The 18,973-nt window shown below is 38.3% G+C and overlaps 3 protein-coding genes across 4 annotated transcripts; 1 reads left to right on the top strand and 2 right to left on the bottom strand.

Moving 5' to 3' along the window:
* The first annotated feature begins 1,705 nt into the window (after positions 1–1,705).
* On the top strand, positions 1,706–6,651 carry tspan3 (tetraspanin 3). The gene is made up of 7 exons (XM_022754362.1): positions 1,706–1,893; positions 3,593–3,784; positions 4,163–4,237; positions 4,472–4,573; positions 4,708–4,860; positions 4,972–5,055; positions 5,757–6,651. The coding sequence occupies exons 1-7, from the start codon at positions 1,831–1,833 to the stop codon at positions 5,847–5,849; spliced, it is 762 nt and encodes a 253-aa protein (XP_022610083.1). The 5' UTR covers positions 1,706–1,830; the 3' UTR covers positions 5,850–6,651.
* A 787-nt stretch (positions 6,652–7,438) lies between these two features.
* pstpip1 (proline-serine-threonine phosphatase interacting protein 1) lies at positions 7,439–14,736 on the bottom strand. 2 transcript variants are annotated; one of them, XM_022754520.1, is made up of 15 exons: positions 14,661–14,736; positions 13,277–13,377; positions 13,102–13,176; positions 12,954–12,988; positions 12,738–12,844; positions 12,560–12,622; positions 11,735–11,839; positions 10,500–10,545; positions 10,186–10,265; positions 9,613–9,711; positions 9,413–9,509; positions 9,157–9,241; positions 8,957–9,033; positions 8,195–8,292; positions 7,439–8,080 (listed from the first exon to the last, which is right to left on the bottom strand). In XM_022754520.1, the coding sequence occupies exons 1-15, from the start codon at positions 14,688–14,690 to the stop codon at positions 7,949–7,951; spliced, it is 1,230 nt and encodes a 409-aa protein (XP_022610241.1). In that variant the 5' UTR covers positions 14,691–14,736; the 3' UTR covers positions 7,439–7,948. The 2 variants fall into 2 exon arrangements, with proteins under 2 accessions (XP_022610241.1, XP_022610242.1); XM_022754521.1 differs by lacking the exons at positions 7,439–8,080; positions 8,195–8,292 and adding an exon at positions 8,679–8,690.
* Positions 14,508–17,629, bottom strand: rcn2 (reticulocalbin 2). Its single transcript, XM_022754522.1, has 8 exons — positions 17,572–17,629; positions 16,967–17,107; positions 16,760–16,862; positions 16,474–16,670; positions 16,265–16,378; positions 16,049–16,142; positions 15,791–15,930; positions 14,508–15,595 (listed from the first exon to the last, which is right to left on the bottom strand). The coding sequence occupies exons 2-8, from the start codon at positions 17,105–17,107 to the stop codon at positions 15,452–15,454; spliced, it is 933 nt and encodes a 310-aa protein (XP_022610243.1). The 5' UTR covers positions 17,572–17,629; the 3' UTR covers positions 14,508–15,451.
* Between the last annotated feature and the right edge of the window lie 1,344 nt (positions 17,630–18,973).

Below are 18,973 nucleotides of genomic sequence, written 5' to 3'. Positions count from 1 at the left end.
AGGCTTCGAGTAGCAGGGAGATGGGTGAAGTCTTGTTTTTGCACCTGTCCAATAAGCAGCGCTAGTTTAAGCTCAAATACTTTGATGTGGGAATACATGTCAGATTAGTTTTCCCTTAAGGCTTCGAGTAGCAGGGAGATGGGTGAAGTCTTGTTTTTGCACCTGTCCAATAAGCAGCGCTAGTTTAAGCTCAAATACTTTGATGTGGGAATACATGTCAGATTAGTTTTCCCTTGCCTTGGAGCTGCAAGTTGAGGCCGTTTAAAATTTCTGACACATCTGTTAATAAAGGCGAGGTCCCATTTCCATTCTGTGTCGATCAGCTCTGGGACAGTTTTTCCCTTTGTCAGGAGAAAGGCATTGATTTCGGGTAGCAGGTCGTAAAAACGCTTCAAAACTCTGCCCTGGCTTAACCAGCGGACTTCAGTGTGGTAAAACACGTCTCCGTGGGCTGATTCTAGCTCGGAGAGAAAGGCTTGGAACTGCCTGTGTTTAAGTCCGTTTGCTCTGATGAAGTTTATGCAGGACACAACCACCTTCATGACAGATTCCCACCTCAGAACTTTGCAGCTTGACGCTGGCTCGGTCACGATCAAAGTCACGTCAGAATATACCATTGTGTGAGGAGGTGAAGATGAGCCACTATTAACTATAAATAGCTCATAACTATGGTCAATTTTAATTAGAATGCCAACCTTTAAGTACGGATATGTTATGATGTTATGATAGGAAAAAGGCAATTTAATAAAAATTGGTTGATGTTTAGAGGGATTGTCTGGGATCGTTAAGTGGGCCACTCCAATTGCTTTGGCGGGCCGGATGTTGCCCGCAGGCCATAGTTTGGGGACCCCTGCCGTATACCATACACATACCAAGTTTTTTTTTAAATAATATGTGTTATTTTCCTATAGCTTTTATGATAATGAGCAAATCTGTTCATCATATCTCAAAGAAATTATCATTTGAACTATTAAATGCATCCATCTCCCTGTGTGTCGGGTTTCTTTACACTGAGAGTGATCCTGAGCTTCAGACATGGCTTGCATTACATTCTCCCTTGTGTAAATAATGCATCCTTTCAGCCACTTTTCCACTTGTGCCATGTTTCATGTAATCTAATTTCAGTTTATTTAGTTTCATTTCATTTCATTGAATTGTGTTTTCTGGCCCAGACACAAAATCATTTGATTACATTTCCACTTTAAATCTTCACGGCAGGGATGCATTAGTTACACATATAAACCAATTGCTTGCACACATCACAGTCTAGCCTGTATGTTGATAATGTAGTGACTATAGATTTCTTATTGTTTAGCATTCAATGAACTTCAATCTAGATTTCTTTTGTGACACCAGTATGCCTCTTGTATTTTCCAGGTCACGTAACCTGATCAGTAATCCCAGACTGGTTCTAATTCTGTTTATGTAGGGGGGACAAGAAGGTAAAAGTCAAATTATACTATGTCCCAGCACTAGATGTCAGGCAAGCACTCCAATTTCTATTTCGACTGGATTCCACTTTTTTATTTTTAAATATTAACCGCATGTATTGCAAATAAAGGCTAGTAATTGGCTATAGAAAAAATAAAAATATACAGCACCCTCTGGAAACTACGCCTTTAATACTGTGGGGTGGTTATTTGTGCCCAGAGGGTTTGTTATTGTTGTTATCGTGATATTGGTGCAGGTGGCGCTGCGCAGCCGGTGCAACCAGATCCGGTGGCAGAGATTTGGGATATGGAGTGTGAGCTGTGGAGCCGACCGGGACATGTCTGAGTAGAAAGCTGCGTCATTTTCCAACACGTACAGCTTTAAATCTCCGTATTGAAGATGGGGCAGTGCGGCATCACGTCCTCGAAGACGGTCCTGGTCTTTCTGAACCTGATATTCTGGGTAAGTTTGGAGGTTCCTGACAGTTTTAAACGTGCGTCACAGCAGCAGCAGCAGCAGCAGCAGCTAGCTATGTCATCAGTCAGCTGCTAGGCTAGCTGAGGCAGCCGACCTTTGTTTAACCAGGGAGGGATTAGTTTGACAGCGCAGCACTTCAGTGATATGTGAGTTATTGAGTCAAATGATCACCCACTAACAACTCCATAAATGAAGCAACTGTGATCGGCGAGAGGAAATGACAGTGTTGCTCGCTAAAGTCAAACTATCACTTTTTTTGACATCCCAGTGGGGAGTAGGTTAAACCTAATCTGCCAAGCAGCAGAAGGAGAACATGAATCAGCAATACATGTTAATAATTGCACAGAAATACCAGCTACGCTAACCTAATTCAAAATTCATTTTAATTTGAAGATATGCATCATCTTGTTTTCAAGGAGGTACTCAGATACACACACACACACACACACACACACACACACACACACACACACACACACACACACACAAACAGGAAAATTATCAGTGTATAATTATCATTATACAAAACAAAACCCAGACACCCACAGGCACTGCATTTCTGTTACAGGTGTCATTTGTACAAAACTAACAATAAATAAATGATACATTAACACTGCAAAACAAAGTAAATACAACCAAAAACAGGAACAAATACATTTGAAGGAAACAAGAAAAGATGACTTGCAGTCTTGACAGGAAGTGATAGATCAGAGTGAGTTAGCCAAGTTATTACAGTCTAATGGTGCTTTAAATTTTAAATTAGGACACTTCAAGAGAAATCTACAAATATTATTGCAAAATACATTTAAAGGATGAACATGCGTTTCTCTTGACTTCTCTTATGACATGGCCATAATCAATAATTGGATGTAAAAGCGGGTAGGCAGTTTGCAGTCTTAACTGGAGAGTAAAGCAATGAATTGACTGATATAGTTTTGTCATTTATTTATATTTATAATGAAATAAGTTGTTTATGTTGTTTTGGTAAAATGCCCATAGGTCATTCTGTCAGTGGAGATCAGGTATTCAATAAGAAGTGGTGGATTAAGTATTTAGTTGCTTTACTTTCTTATAAATCGTGCATTTAAATTTTTTACCTCAGTAAAAATACAGAATGTATATATGCATTCATGTATGTATGTATGTATGTATGTATGTATGTATGTATATGTATGTGTATATATATATATATGTTCAGCAAAGTGTATTTAAAGTATTAAATACATCTATGTATGTGTGCTGCTAGTATATGTAGTGGATTACTGGATTATTATAGATGATGCACACATAATGACTACTACACATTCTGTAGTAGTATAATCTACAACAGTGCCTCATATTCTCTTAGTTAATCCTGTGTGGGTTGGAGTGACTTGGCCCTGGAGAAGTTTTATATCTAAAAACTTAATCTACAAAGTTACTATAGCTGTTAAATGAATGTAGTGGAGCAAAAATTACAGTATTTTTCTCTGAAATGGTAACAAGTGTAAGTTTAAAGCATATTATGATGGAAATATTCAAAGTAAAGAACAAATACCACAAGCGTGTGTTATGTACTTTCCACCACTGAGGATAAGTCGACACTGATGATATAATGTATGCAGCTGTTTTTTAAGGTGCTATCAGGTGATTTCCCTTTCCTGGCTGAGTTGAATGAAATGTTGGTGTATCTTTTCACCCACAGGCCGCTGCCGGTATCCTGTGCTACGTTGGAGCCTATGTCTTCATTACATATGATGACTACGACCACTTCTTTGAAGATGTGTATACTCTTATCCCAGCAGTGATAATCATTGCAGTTGGAGCCCTCCTTTTCATTATTGGGCTCATTGGATGCTGTGCTACAGTGAGAGAGAGCTACTGTGGACTTACGACGGTCAGTAAACCTGTTTTGCAAGTTTAGCTTGAAAGAGAAAAGAAGCATTCATGCTTTGTTACACCTTTGTGTGAGTCAAATTAAATATGAACTTTGAGACATTTCAAAATGCAAAGTGGGGCTTCAGGATACATTAGAACAAGGTATAAATATTTTAAACTTGACTTGTCAAGATTACTTTATGTCATTTATCACATTTCACTGAGCACAAAACAGCGAGGCATGAATTAATGCTGTGGGTGTGAAGCATATCACTTGAGCATAGTGGCAAACAATCCTATTTTTACATCTGTGCATGTTTGTTTTCTCAAGTGTCTGTAGTCTGCATATCATTGAAAATATCTTTCTATATCTCTATATCCGCAATTCAATCCACAGTTTGTGATCATTCTCCTGCTGGTTTTCCTGACCGAAGTGGCCGTTGTGGTTCTCGGATACATTTACAGAGCAAAGGTGAGAAAATCAAATACATGTCAGAATGTCTTTATTTTTTTTTGTTGGCCTTGTTTAATTCTTGTAACACAGCTGATCTTTCTGATAATACTGACCAGCAAGAGAAGGAACCATCTGTCAGCCATAGGTAACCTAATCTTGTAACCTCTGCTTGTGTTTTCCATCTGTAAATCTGGTTTGTACTATTTAAGGCGATGTGAAATATGTTGTCTCACCCCTCTTGACTGTTTACAGGTTGAAAATGAAGTTAATAGTTCTATCAAGAAAGTGTATGATGAGTACAACGGCACCAACAGCAACGCCCAGAGCCGTGCCATCGACTACGTTCAGAGACAGGTGAGGACAGAAATCCAGTCTGCTTTATCACCAGTAATATGGAGCTGTTTTACCTGCATGTCCGTTAGAATTGATGCAAGTAGTTGACAGTAATTTTGATTTTGTTAATTTTGTTATTGTTCTCTTTTTCACAGCTTCAGTGTTGTGGGATCCATAATTACTCAGACTGGCAGTATACACACTGGTATGAAGAATCCAAAAATAACAGCGTACCCATCAGCTGCTGCAAAACTAACACTGGAAGCTGCACAGGGTCCCTAACTCATCCTGAAGATCTCTACCAAGAAGTAAAATTATTTTTAGATTTATCAAGTTTTCATACTAAAGACAACCTACTTTTTAAAGCGGGGTGATTTCTCTTTCTTTGATATGTTTGAACATAATCTGTGTGTGTGTAGGGCTGTGAGGCTCTGGTTGTGAAGAAATTGAAGGAAATCATGATGTACGTCATCTGGACAGCTCTGACTTTTGCTGCCATCCAGGTATTTAACTTTTATTGAGATACCAAGTTGCATATATCATCACCAGCCTTCAATATAATACATGTTCTGTTTTTTTTTCTTTAAAGTTGTGTTTTAATAGCAATATATTTTTGTGCTGTCAAAAGTATTTTAAAATCTTGTTACTTACATTATTTTTCTAAATGCCCAGGAAGATCAATACCACTCTCTTGCTTGTCTGGTAAATATAAGGCTACATCCAGCAGCTGGTTAGCTTATCTTAGCATAAAGACTGGAAACAGATTTACAGCTAGCCTGATTCTGTCCAAAATCAACAAACCACTTAACCCTGGTTGCCTGACAACCTCATGGTGGTGACAAGAAATCAGGAACTTGCGAATGTCGAGTGACGATTAGACCTGCGTACGTAACCCTGGTAAACCACAACTTGTGTTTTTTTATACTTCAGTTTTTGCATGGATTAAACAACCAGATATAACATGTCAGTTAGAGAGCTGTAGAGGTGCTGGGTGGCAGATTTTCATGACCTATGGACAGAGCCAGGCCAGCTGTTTTCCCCCTGTCTTTGTGCTCAGCTAAGCTAACCATTACTGGCTCAACCTGCATATTTACCACACAGACATGAGACATTTTCTTATTTTACTCTCATAACCAAAGTAAATAAGCATATTACCCAAAAAAAAAAAAAAAACACTAATAAGGCTTTTGTCTCTTTCTCCTAGATGCTGGGGATGCTGTGTGCATGTGTGGTGTTGTGCCGCAGAAGCAGAGATCCTGCGTACGAGCTTCTTATAACAGGGGGCACCTATGCATAAAGGAAAACACTTTTCTTTCCATAACACACACTTTCAGGATTTACATGTGTCACTGAGGAGAGCATGAAAATAATCTAAAAAAAACCACACTAACCTTACCACGCTAACTACACTAAAGGTATATATCTTACCCAGTTTTCAAAAAAGAAAAAAAAAAAGCTTATGACCAAATTCTTTAATGGTCAATGAGAATGTAGAAGTCATCCTGTTGCTCTGAGGATTTCATGAGGGTGTTAGACCTCATTCTTACCAAACTTAAACTCTGTAATTCATGTATGGAGTAAAATGTGGATAGGGTCATTTCCTCTTGTTAGTTTGCACTATGTGTATGGCTTTCAAATATTTTCTATTTAAATTTGTCATGTACTTGAATGAAAGAGTGTAAAATTTCACCCTGTACCTCCACTACTATTACTACTGCTACTACCTATACTACTACTACTGCTACTACTGCTATTACAGATCAGTTTTGTTTAAAACCTCAATTTTTACCAGCAGTATTCTGTCAAGAAATAGACACCACAGCCCAAGTCGGTGGCATGGCAGGTTTTTGTGCGTGAATCATGAAACTTGATGGGCTTTGGCTTCGCTGATCCTTCTTTTAAGAATAAAACCTTGTAATCCCCTTTAGTATGTGGGCTATTTCATGTAGGAATATTGGACACAAGATAGACTTTGTCCTGTAGCTGTTTTGTTTGTCTTTGTCTCAGTCTACTGATGGCATTTTTAGAATTTGATTTGCTGATTATCTAGGAACATAAAGACTCAAGAATGTAAATAAAATGTGAGGTGAAAGTTTGAAGACAGTTTTCAGATTTTATTGTTTCATATAAATTTCACATCTTTACAAAGACTTTTTTTTTTTTTTTTTTACCCATTCTGATATAACCCATTTTCAATGGCTGGTCTCGCTGGAAGATCAAGTCATCTTGGTCCCAAAAAACAAAAGTCATGAGGAAGGATTGCAAGGGGCTTTACGTATTCAGTCAGATGGTTTGGCCTGTGTCTATTATATGTTTTATGCTTTGATGCTTTAGGTCTTCGGACTAGCTTGTAGGTCAAGACCGGCTAAAAATGTGTGTAACGCATATATATTAGCTATTACTGGAATCATTAGACCTAGTTGTATCTGTCTCTAGAAAACTGTTGTGTACCTTCATATACACTTAAAATGGTGGTAAAATGACTCCACTTTGGCCACTTGAAAGACACCGTGTTAGCTGTGCATCACCCGCTGCAGAGTAACCAGATACCAGAGAGCAGGCTGCTCAGCCACATGATCCAAGAATAGTACTAGGGTGCATTTCAAATACTGTGTTTGGATTGTTCTGGTCTGGTCTTATAATCCACATTAAGAATAGTCTTTGCTACAGTAAATGGGCCATAAGAGAGGAAAATTATGTTTTTCTCAATTAGGGGAGAATAAAAACAATGTTGACTGATGTTGAATGAAAACTTAAACCTGTCATACTCAATAAATACAAATACATGCTCATGCATTCAGCATTCAGAATAGAAACAATAACTACAAATAGAAATTATATACAAGCCAAGAATAGAAATCAAACATTCTGCCCAACACTTAGGACTTCAAATATAAAAGAATTTAATTCACAATATATGAATAAACTTAGTGCAGTGACCTTGTGCAACAGATCAGTATATCTCCCAGCTGTCATTGGTATGAGGAGCATTCAACACACCAGCAGTGAGGGCAGAGTAATATGAATATGTGCCATAGCAATAAATAATCCAACAGTTCAACAGCTACTGTGTCTTTAAACTCCTATGATTATGATTTTCTCTGGTAACAGAAACTTTAAATTATTATGACTGAAAAGGTTTTTGTTTGTAAAAACAAAAAAGTTTGTTGCTGTCAGAATTTCATTCTGCACTAATCTCCTCTACAGTGTCTTTTATATTGCCACCAATAAGTGGTGCCAAATTTTGACATTTTTAAATCTTACACATGGGAGTTTTAATGATGAACACAAATATGAACATACAGAAAAAAGATAATATATAAGGTCTGCCTTTACAACATATTACATGAGGAAATGTAGTAGTCTTAAAGTCCAACATATGACTGTCAGATGAACTCATTCTTTGGCAAGGTATGAACCAGGGACCAGTCCCGTAAGGCCATTTCTTTGCACCAACCACCAACCGTCATCACCTTGGTCTTTGACGACCACAACGTCCCCAGCGGATACAGAGAGCTCATCGTCCCCCTGAACCAAGACAGAAACCATCAGTCAACAGATCGATCTTAAATAGAAGAACAATTAGAACATGTGAACATGTGTCTCGTGCAGAGAGTTAGACGTCAGAGCGAAGAAGCTGACCTGTGCCACATAGTCATACAGGGCCTTATACTCCTCACTGCTCGGCTGGGACGCCTGAAATCCAGGAATGGAAGCATATACCCCCTCTGATGTTTCTGCTGTGGAGTTTTGACAGGATTGCAGACATAATCAGCATTGGGTCAGCTATCGTGTGGAGCCACTCATAACTTGCAACTTTCTTACCGAACCAGCGACTAAGCTGACTGTACATCTTAATAGGTTTTAATTTCGATGTTATTTAACACAAATAATTATATAAAAGTGCACGTTGTTGCACTATAAGATGTGTTGTCAATGTGTAGGTTTGCTTTCACTCTTTTTTTCGGTAGGTTTGATCAAGTCAAGTTTGCATTTCACAACCTGAAAGGGCAGAAACTGGACTTTCAAACCACTTATCTGTTCATTTTAGTTATTAATTTCAACATCTCTGCTTGCTTACTTGTTTTGAGAATTTTCACTTCTTCACATCAGGTTCTTCATGTCTCTACATTTCAGTCTAGTTGACAGTGGAGACAATAAATATACTGTATTTTGCCTCACACCAATTTGTAATCTTTCTTGCGTTTATACTTAAATGTTTTTACAAATCATGACTTAAAGATTAGTAGTACAAGTGTGCCTGATTGGGAATAATTGGTGTACTAACTACAGTGTGTAACTTGTTGCTCCTCATCCTGTGTTACAAGAATGAAGTGGCTGTCACAGTTTTATCAGTCGTCATTTTGGAAATTGCAGTGATACATGAATAGCTTTTATACATACCAGTGGGTTGTGCAACAGGCTCAATGATGCTCGTTTTGGACCCGGTGGAACCGTTTCCCTGCAGAAGATTTGAAAACCTACAAATAAATATTGAGAGGAGAAAAAAAAAAAAAATCATGCAAAAATCTCTGCCATCATCGTTCATCATTGTCATTGTCATTCATTTGGTGAAAGAGTGCTTTCCATTGTGTAATTCTGACCTTTTCATGACGCCTACGAAACCAGCACTGCCATTTCTGTCAGTTGCAGCTTCCCTGTTGTAGTAATTTTGGTATTCAATTGGAGCTGTAAATATTTGAAAAAAAAACATGGTTGTTCCAGGTCTTACACACAATGCATCACCTGTTTCCCTGTGTCAAGCATTCTGTTTTTGCAGCAGTTGAGAGATAATATTAAAATTTCAGACTTAGAACATATTCAAATCGAAATCAGGAAGGCTGCGGGGCGGGTGCGTACCTGGGGGGGTTGAGCCAGTGCGTTTCATGTCCACAAAGCAGTTGTTGTCTGTGATGATGTCACAGTTTTCCAGTGTTTTCCTCACATCCTCGTAACACTGAAAGAGCATTTTGGATGAAATTCAGTTATACAGTACAGTGTATTTGAACGCTTCGCTGAGGGTCTGTCCCATACAGGTGTGTAACAGCAGCTGCACCCACCTCATCATCTTTCACACACTGCATTGATAACTGGTTACAGTGCTCCCACAAAGCATTCCGTAGTATGTTGATGCGGTCTTCTTCCTGCTGCTGAAACATCTGCACAACAACAGTGTGAGTGGAAAAAATGTAAATCATCTAGAAAACACTGAGGCTTGGGAGATTCACGGCACAGTACACATCTGAAATGATACAACCGGCAAGTTCTTCCACCATGGCCTTTTATGTCTCTGCCATCTGTCAACTTGAAGGTTCAGAGCTGTCATTTGAATGCTTTTTAATGCTTCATAGCTGCAACCTACAATTGACCTCAAAGGGCTGAATAAAGTTAAAGTTAAATGGTCTCCTCAGCTTTCTTGATGATATCACATGTAGAAAGACTTAGTTGCTCCGGAAACATTTTTTGTAAATTAGTGACTCACTTCATATTCTGCTCATAGGAAGTATTACACATCCTTGCCGATTAAACAGACCTTGAGTACTTCCACTCTTGGTTTAAGTCTGTACATTTTAAGGTGTATTAAGCGACAGTGTAGTAAGAGGAAAAATACAGTTTCCAATGACATACTCTACCTCACATGTGCTGATGTGTGTTGATTCCCATTCTTGACGGATCTTGTCAAGTTGTTCAGTGTTTGATATGTATTGTTTCTCTAAAGATAAATGAAAACATTAATTATGAAAAAGAGAAGGTAAACCACACAGTTTTGCATTTAATATTCTATTTATGTCACAGTCACAGTATATTTAACCCTTATCAAATCCTATTTCTTCCTCAGCGCATAAGGGAAGTTAATGTGACCACCACTAATAAAACTGGTTTTGGTAAACCACCTTCCTACATGAAACAAATGTCTTCAGTGCCAGTCTCACTGTTTGGTTCTTACCAGCCTCCTCTGCAGCTTCTCTGCACTGTTTAGACTTGTTGTTCATCTGAAAAAGAAAAGAAATTGTAAATGACAAGTTGTCTTTATATCTGTAACCACTGTGTATCCTGGAGAAATGGTATATTAGTTTATTGACATAATCTATGTAAATCCCATTTAAAATCAAGACAGAAACTGTGAAGTAAACTCACAATGTATAAATGACTAAACTAATGGCCAAGAGAAATGCATTTCCCAATCTTGGTTACTGTTGTGGAGTAACTGGAATAACTGCCAGTGTTGTTTGAGAAACTATCCCTCCGGTTGCTACAACAGTGATTCATTCTAAATATTCATTCATGTTAATGCTATAATATACTGCCGTTTAATGTTGGCACTTAATAATAGCATGTATTGATAATGAGGTGCCCAGTATTCTCTCAAATGTTAACCAGGGACAGTTACAACAGACAAAAAGAATTCATAGTATATAGACTGTTATAATGTCTATAATGTTGTTACAATTTCTTATTTCTCTTGTTTTGAACATTTAAACTATTCAGGTTAAAATGTTTAACTACGCTATTAAGCGTAGTTAAATTGTTACAATGGTTAAAAATAAGAGACTTGGTCTGTGTATAAAAACCACAATGAGCATATTTGCTTATTGATGCTTCACTCGGGTGTTTGCTCTTCACTGTGCATATTGATGTGTGAGCAGCGTTTGACATTAGCATTTGAAGGCTGTTTTCCCATTCATCTGTTGAAGTGAGAAAGTTTAACTGCAACTTAAATCTGAAGACGTGCACCTACAAGCAAGATGTGGAAACTTGAAACCTCTCCCCTGCGTACACTGACAATGGACTGTTCATTGAAGAGTGAGACATGTTGTGTTCAGCAGTTAAACATTTGAAAGCCACAAAGTTTGTATATTCATAGGCTGTGGATTTTAGGTGTGATTTTAAAAATTTTAAACTCCTACATTTTTGTGGAATAACCACATCAGACACAAATTATTAGCCAAAGCAGAGTAGTCTATATATCTGTATGTATATGTCTTAAAACACATCTGGAGTTGGCCTTATTTGTAAAATAAAAACCAATAACGTGAAGGCTGAGCACCGAGAAAAGGGTGCTGATGCAGTCATAATAATTAGATGAAAACTGGGGGACAACACTCCTCTAGTTAGAAAGTCAAAGGGGGGGGTTTATTGTTGAAGTGACATCATTGCACTGAGTCATACACACAGATTTACCTTCTCAATCTGTTTGGGAGTGGCTGTGGGAGTGTTGCCCATCTTCTCAGCCGTCTGCTCGGCCTCGTCTGCCTCCCTGCAGCGCTGCTCATAAGATTTCTTAGACTGGGTTGGAAACAGGATGGAAACCATGTGAAACTGTAACACCCAAGCTTTGTTCATCAGCAGTTGGCTCTATGAACCCTTAACAGGAAGGGGGTGGGGGGGGGCAGGGTTTGGGGAGTTTTGGGAGGGGGTGGGGGTGGATGGGGGACTTCCTTCTTCTGAGCAGAGAGAAGAATTGCATCTGGCTCTTTAAATGTGCCGATCACACGTAGCTTGCAAAACTTCCTCTTACACATCTTAAATATACAGAGCAATGCTTCTCTACTGTGTCTCGCACACACACACACACACACACACACACACACACACACACACACACACACACACACACACACACACACACACACACACACACACACACACACCTTATGTTTGCACTTCACTTGTACTTGTCTTGCACAAACAAGCAGGATGTACCTGTACTAAAATTGTCATGCTGTTAACCACTGCCATGATTATATAAGTAACATAAAGACATTTGCTGAGACTGAAGTGGCTCTATGAAAAACTTTTAGCAAGGGCTTCCAGGTGTAATCATACAGATCATCATTTAATTCCATTATTTGTTTTGTTTTTTAATCACTTAAATGTACACTTCCAACACCACATTTTCTACAAAATATGAGCCACAATCTGAAACAATATAATACACATTCCATAACTGAAAAGGAGCAGAGAGGAGAAACCCATACATATCATGATTATATGAATTGACCTTACTTCTATTGTTTTCTTGTAGAGGGAGACTTTAGTTTTCTGGACTTTCTCCATGATGACTTCAAACTAAACAGTGAAGGACAAAATAATGTGACAAAGAAAAATAGTCCTCATCATAATCAGAAAACCATACTGAAACAAGTTTCCCGATTTAGATTTCCTTCCTATGCAAATGATGTACCTTTTTTCTCTGCTCTTTCTGTCGATCTCTGAACTGCTCCATTCGCTTTACCTCCTCCTTCAGGAGTCCGGAAAGCTGAATGTGCAAGTTTCCTATGTTCTCAATTTCTGGAAAACACCAAAACATGCAACTAAAAATTCTGAACTGAGAGGGGCATGCATGGATACCTAAAAAATAATCTAATAAACTAATACAGGAAACATATCCTGTCCTTACGTGCTTTCATTTCGTCAAAAGATGCCCTCAAAGTGCTGTGAAAACAAAACAAAAACAGTATATTCTTAGGTGAGTACATTAATACTCAAATGCAAACCATCCACCTGCACACACACACATGCACACACACACGCACGCACACACCTACCTGATCTCATATAAACCTCCAGCCTTGCGCGCAATAGTGACCAGGTCCTTGCCATATTTCTCTTCTGCTGATGCCCTATATACGTGAAAAAAAAAACCACAAAAAAGATGAACCACATTTCAGTGAGGTCACTTTCTGCATTCAAGTGCAATTCACCAGAAATTTGCGAGCCCACCTCATTTTCAAGAGCTCTTCCATTTCTTTGCATGTCCGTCGGCCATCATTAAGTCTCTGAATAATGGTCTCGTACCCAACATTGCTGATGAAGTCCACTCCCTAGGACCACAAATATCAAACCATAATACTCATACTTTCAGTGATAAGTGAAAATGTTCACAGCGAATCTTGCACAATGTAAAATTTTGGAATAAAAGTCTAAATAAAAGATGTTAATCCAAAAATGTTTGTACACTGGAAAGAAAACGCCACTGCTTCTTTATTGCTCGATATATTAAAGACCCAAATGATCACCTTTGGGCAACAGCTGATGATTTAAACGACACAAACAATACGACGGTATGAACAGGTTTACTTGGATGACTGTGCCTCTTCTCAGAGTGATATTTTTTCCATGTAGTGGTATTGTGGTATCTCATCTAGAATGGAAATTGTTACATGATGTTGCTAGGGTCTGAATGGAAAGCTACCAAGTGGGAAAAGTACCAAAAGATCCAACTCATGTAGTAGTGATACTTTGCTGAAAATTGACTACTGTGGAAATAAAGTTACTTGTGTAAAAAATTTCTCATGTTCATTTGTAATATTACTGATTTACATTTTACACTGGATTCCTTATAGCAGGATGAGAACTAAGAGGAAAAAGGAAGCACACAACCTCAATAGTAAACTAAAGCTACGGTAGAGTTCAACTCATTGTTCTTTCTGACCAGCCAGTTCCTGGTGCTTAGCTTATGGTTACACTATACAATTTGTACTGCGTTGGTATGTGGTTACATTGACATTTTAAGTTTTGGTCTGTCACACATATGTGTTAAAAGGTGCTCTGTACAAATATTAAAAGTCAGGGCTGAGATTAGTCTGAATCACAGGAACGCCCCAATAATGATAAAGATCACACTTTTACCACCATAACGTCACTGTAGACACTATTCAAAAAAAAGTTGAACTGAGAAAGAATTCTTTAGTTTGCGTGATACACATGGTTTTAGATAGAAAAATGGAGAACATGTGCACAACCCAGATAAAAACAGTGTTTTTGCTTCTCTCACTACACAGAAAAACAATTCAGTGAGCTTTAAAGTGAGAAAAAGCAAAGGAAAAAAAGGCAAAGAAGTCTTAAGACAGGACAAAGTGTTTAGCTAACTGAGGTCTCACACAATTAAACTGGAATATGATACAGGAAATACTGTCCAGACGAAATAAAAAAGCATAATAAATACAGTAGAAATGGAAAAGCACATAAAACTTTATACTTCAAAAACACCAGTGAACATACTGAATACAACAATGACTTGACAGCTCAGTAAAAAACTCACCTTCAAGCTGCAGCTCTAAACAGTACAAAACATGTAGGGATTAGTAGCATCGCACTAACTCACCCAAAAGGCATCTTTAAATTCTAATGACATCTTGGCGGTGGTTAAAAAAAGGTCCCTGTTGAAGAATCCACTCAACCTTAATTCACTTTACAACGCTCCGCAGTTTAACAAGCTGTTGCTCGATGCAAGTGAAAATATGTCATGACACATTCAGGAAACCAGCCTTCAAACAGCAGCACTCACTCACTCAAAAACTCATTTGATTTAAATGAGGAAGAGCTGCAACATGTCAGCCGTTACCACAGCTGGACTGATACTCCTGTCATCTCACTTTTGGCACAAGTGAAGAAACAACTATAATAATGATACACAGCTACAATTCTTCAATTACAGTTCACACACATGTGATCAAAACAAAGTCCAATTAATTTGATAGTAATTAACAGGCCTGTCGGTTTGTTGTTTTTGGAAGAAGTGGTTAAAATTGTACTCTGAGTCACACCTCCCTGCTCTTCAGGAGTATGTGCTACATTCACAGGAGGGGGTAAAATAAGAGGATGGACTTACAATATTATGCAATCCAATATAACATCCCTGCAACACACACTACTTTGTGAAGCTTCTCATATTCATATTTTGCTGACACTCTGGACATTGTGGAATGTGCTGCTTGTGTTGGTGCATGTGTTGCAACATATGTTTCCTGTTATCTTGTCCATATGTCATTTACTATTGCAAATTGATCAAAGGACAGACAAGGTGGCGTTAATCTCATGACGAATGTCAGCGTACAACACAGGAAATCAACTAAATGACATCTACATGGAGACTCAATAAACAAGAACATAAAGTTATAATTCATCATGTGATACATGCAGCTGTCTGCCGTAGTCTGTCACTTCACTGTTCATGAATGTTTCTTGATTTTTCAAAATTTCAGCCTCTGAGAGCTGCCCGTCTCCATTGCTGTCCATTTCCTTGATGAGGTGAAGAGCCTGTTGACGACAGCGGAGCAAAACAAGTAAAAGAAATCAGTAAATCAGAATATGTTGCCATAACATCATGGAAATAAAGGAAATGTAATCATACAAGCCAATAGCTAAAGGAAACCATCCAAATACACAATTTCCATTAAAGATACAGAAATTTATTGTAATGTAACCTGTTATTTAGATCAAATTCAGGTTTACCTCTTCTCTTGCTGAACCGTAGCTATTAGGCGCAACCCAGCGAAGCTGCTCATCTCGATTCAACTTGCCGTCCTTGTCTTGATCATAGAGGTCTTTAAACCGCACTGTTTCTTCAATCTCCCACTGTGAAGGGGAATCCTCTGATAAAGAAGGAAAATAAGGTGTTAATACTGCATGGGTGACAAGAATTGGACATAGCAGAATAAACTTACAAAAAACATATCATTCTGTGTTTTGAAATTATCCCTGTGGTCTTACCATCACCACGGACATCTCCAATAAATTCACTTAGACTGATGAATCCATCTTTATCTGTGTCATATTCACTCAACACATCTTCAATGGCAAAATCCTATCAGAAAAAAAGATGAATCATTAAAGTGTAAAATGAAATAGATATGGTACTCCTGTAATGGGTATAAGAACACATTATCATATCAGGTTTTGCAGGGGCAGGAGCTAATCTTGTCTTACAGCCATGTGATCCACTTCAGATGGGTGGGTGAAGGCAAGAAACTCTGTTACATTAAGGCCGGGTGTGCCGTCCACATCAGCAAAGTCAAAGCGCCTCCTCTCCTTCAGATGGAGCTAAATGGGATAAAAAACCTATGTTAAAGTAATTTTCACATAATTTAAGATGTGACATAATGTGATTATTATCAGAACAATAAAAGTATACCTACGTGTCTGAGAGACTCTTGCTCTGGATCCTCCAGAACTGCGCTGTCATCAAAACTGATGAGCTGGTCATGAGCAACCATATTGTATTCTTCCCATGCTACGACACCATCTTTGTCAGTGTCAAACTCAGCGAACCGCTCATCTGCATCATCCAGAGCATATTTTCTGTAGACATGCTGAATCCATAGAGTGATCTCCTCTGTGGAAAAAAAACAGAGAACGCTGAGTATTTAGTTTAATCATTTCTGTTTATCTTTAGTGTCTTTTCAAATATCAACATACATTTACCTGGGCTTAGTAGATTATCAGCATTTGTATCAATCTTCTTTACAATTTCCATCATCTTTTTCCTCTGTTGTGCTGGGCTAAGTTTCTTGATCTCCTCGGTGTCCTGCAAGTGAATAACATAAGTAGAGCAGAGAGTGAGCAGCTGGTGAATGAAGCATAGAAACTGGGTTTAAGGGTGTTAGAAATTAACTAAAAATATTTAGTGACCTCATCTCCCAGCAGGACATTCATGTCGTGTTCAGGGTTGTGCTGCTGGCCAATAAAATGGTCTTCATGAAGATTCTTATGAGAGCTTTGTCCAAGTCCAAACTGAAGTAACAGCAATACCAACAATGCAGAGGACGCCATCTGTTGAGTGACACAGTTCATTTATGGCAAAAACAACAACAACAACAACAACAAAAGGGAGTTGAAAATACTAGTGTTATTAATTAGCTTCCAGGCTAGTTTGTTTGTTGAAAAGTCAAACGGCCAAGGCAAAACAGAGCGACCTTGTGGCCAGCTGGTGGAAGTTGACTAAGTTAAACTTAAATAACTATGTGAGCATCGATCGTCCTGGATAATGATCAAACCTACTAAATCTACAATAAGGCAAAAGGCCTGGTGATGGCCTGATGCTTTGCGAGTTGTGATTAATTCCTGTTTATACTGAATGTGTTTGAGAGAGAGAGAGAATGAGACAGACATGCAAACGTGAAGGCAAAACCAAAAGCGTTAGCAAAATGATTAGACACAGACAACGCAAACAAGCCAATACTGCAGTGACTGCGACGACGCTTAAAAATAATGTGAATGGAAGAAGTTGTTATTACCGTGGGATGTTCTCCATGCGTTTACTTCACTGTCACCCACGCAAATGGAAAACCGTACTTCCGGTCACAACTTTCAAAATAAACGATCTATCCTCCTGACGTTAAGTCAACAATTTTTGGGAACGAAAACCAGTTGAACTGAGCTCCACAAAGTAAACACAGATGAAGGAAATTCAAACATTTAACTATCTTTACTCAAGTAGGTGGAAAAAAACATAGACACACATTTATAAATAATAAATGGATGACAACAAACACTATCTCTTCAACTACAGTCTTCTACTCCATGTGAGGACGATATAAACTTAAATAATAAAATTCAAAACCAGATTTTGACACACATCCCCTCAGCTGGCAGTTTATTATACACACATAGCTAAAACAAATGCTGTCGAATACAAGAGCCCTACAATAAATTCTGCCTTAATGAAGGTTAAAAAGTTCAGTTTAAAAAACAAACTGTTTAACAGAGGTGCTAATTCAAGTGTTTGCTCATTTTAGAGGATGTAGTCTGTGATGCTGTTAAACTGCATTGAGTATACTAACAGGTATTTGTATTATTTTGTCCACCTTATTACTATAAGTGAGGGAAGGCAAAATAACAGAAACACCTCTCTTGTATAATGCAATACAGTTGAATAGCACCACCAACTACACCTTACAAAATTATCATACAGTTAAATCAGCACCTCTCTAAAACCTTCATAAAGGTAGGATTTATTGCAGGAGTGTACCTAACAAACTGACAACTAAAGTATAGTTTGGTGGTGCAAATAACTTAACACATTTGTAACTGATCAATTTGCCACTGGAGACAAATGAAACTGTGGCTTTTGGGAGTCCTCAGGGAAGTTTCCCACCTTGTGAAGTTGGAAATCCAGCTTTGGTCAAACTGTTATAAAGTGAAGCCTCTACAGAGTTACAATAAGTGGAAGCATTTAACACACTAAAGGGCACTGTAAAGTCTGAAGAACTAGGGGACTATATACATACTAGTGTAATGGGTTCTTATCTCTTCAACTGGAATATTTCCATGCCTGGTCTATCTATTTTCATAGAGGGAGAAAGTTTTGCACCCACTAAGCTTTTATATTGAAAGCAGACTCAGTGTTTGGCCATGTTCCGGCCGGTTGTAAGCGACTTTACTTATACTGAGAAATCAACCAAACGTCCCGCCCGATCGTCATGGTTGCTATGGTAGACGACTAGAAGTCCCGCCCTATGAAAATCTGTTCCACCCCTTGGCCCAAATTGTTGTGTACATGATTGGCTGGCATGTATGTTGTTTCCATTTTACGGTGAAATCATTGTACAACCGTAACGTCAGTCAAAAATGTAAAGTCAACGGACTTCCTGCTTTTGTTAGGTTGTCCTCACTGTCATGTATTTATCTGACATGTTT

The sequence above is a fragment of the Seriola dumerili genome, unplaced genomic scaffold, assembly GCF_002260705.1.
Source record: "Seriola dumerili isolate Sdu_G_001 unplaced genomic scaffold, Sdu_1.0 BDQW01000219.1, whole genome shotgun sequence".
Classification (NCBI taxonomy): Eukaryota; Metazoa; Chordata; class Actinopteri; order Carangiformes; family Carangidae; genus Seriola; species Seriola dumerili.
The sequence above is the reverse complement of the archived record's forward strand: the minus strand, read 5'-3'. Positions and strand labels throughout refer to the sequence as shown.

Bases quoted from the DNA above. Each gene is read 5' to 3' on its own strand.
- tspan3 (XM_022754362.1), top strand. From the start codon at position 1,831: ATGGGGCAGTGCGGCATCACGTCCTCGAAGACGGTCCTGGTCTTTCTG. The intron at 1,894-3,592 runs GTAAGTTTGGAG...TTTCACCCACAG, and splicing joins TTCTGAACCTGATATTCTGG to GCCGCTGCCGGTATCCTGTG. The intron at 4,574-4,707 runs GTGAGGACAGAA...TCTTTTTCACAG, and splicing joins TCGACTACGTTCAGAGACAG to CTTCAGTGTTGTGGGATCCA.
- pstpip1 (XM_022754520.1), bottom strand. From the start codon at position 14,690: ATGTCATTAGAATTTAAAGATGCCTTTTGG. The intron at 12,845-12,953 runs GTAAGGACAGGA...GGTGTTTTCCAG, and splicing joins TTTTGACGAAATGAAAGCAC to AAATTGAGAACATAGGAAAC. The intron at 9,510-9,612 runs GTGGGTGCAGCT...ATGCTCTTTCAG, and splicing joins AGTGTGTGAAAGATGATGAG to TGTTACGAGGATGTGAGGAA.
- rcn2 (XM_022754522.1), bottom strand. From the start codon at position 17,107: ATGGCGTCCTCTGCATTGTTGGTATTGCTGTTACTTCAGTTTGGACTT. The intron at 16,379-16,473 runs GTAGGTATACTT...TATCCCATTTAG, and splicing joins AGCAAGAGTCTCTCAGACAC to CTCCATCTGAAGGAGAGGAG. The intron at 15,596-15,790 runs GTAAACCTGAAT...TGTCGTCAACAG, and splicing joins ACGGTTCAGCAAGAGAAGAG to GCTCTTCACCTCATCAAGGA.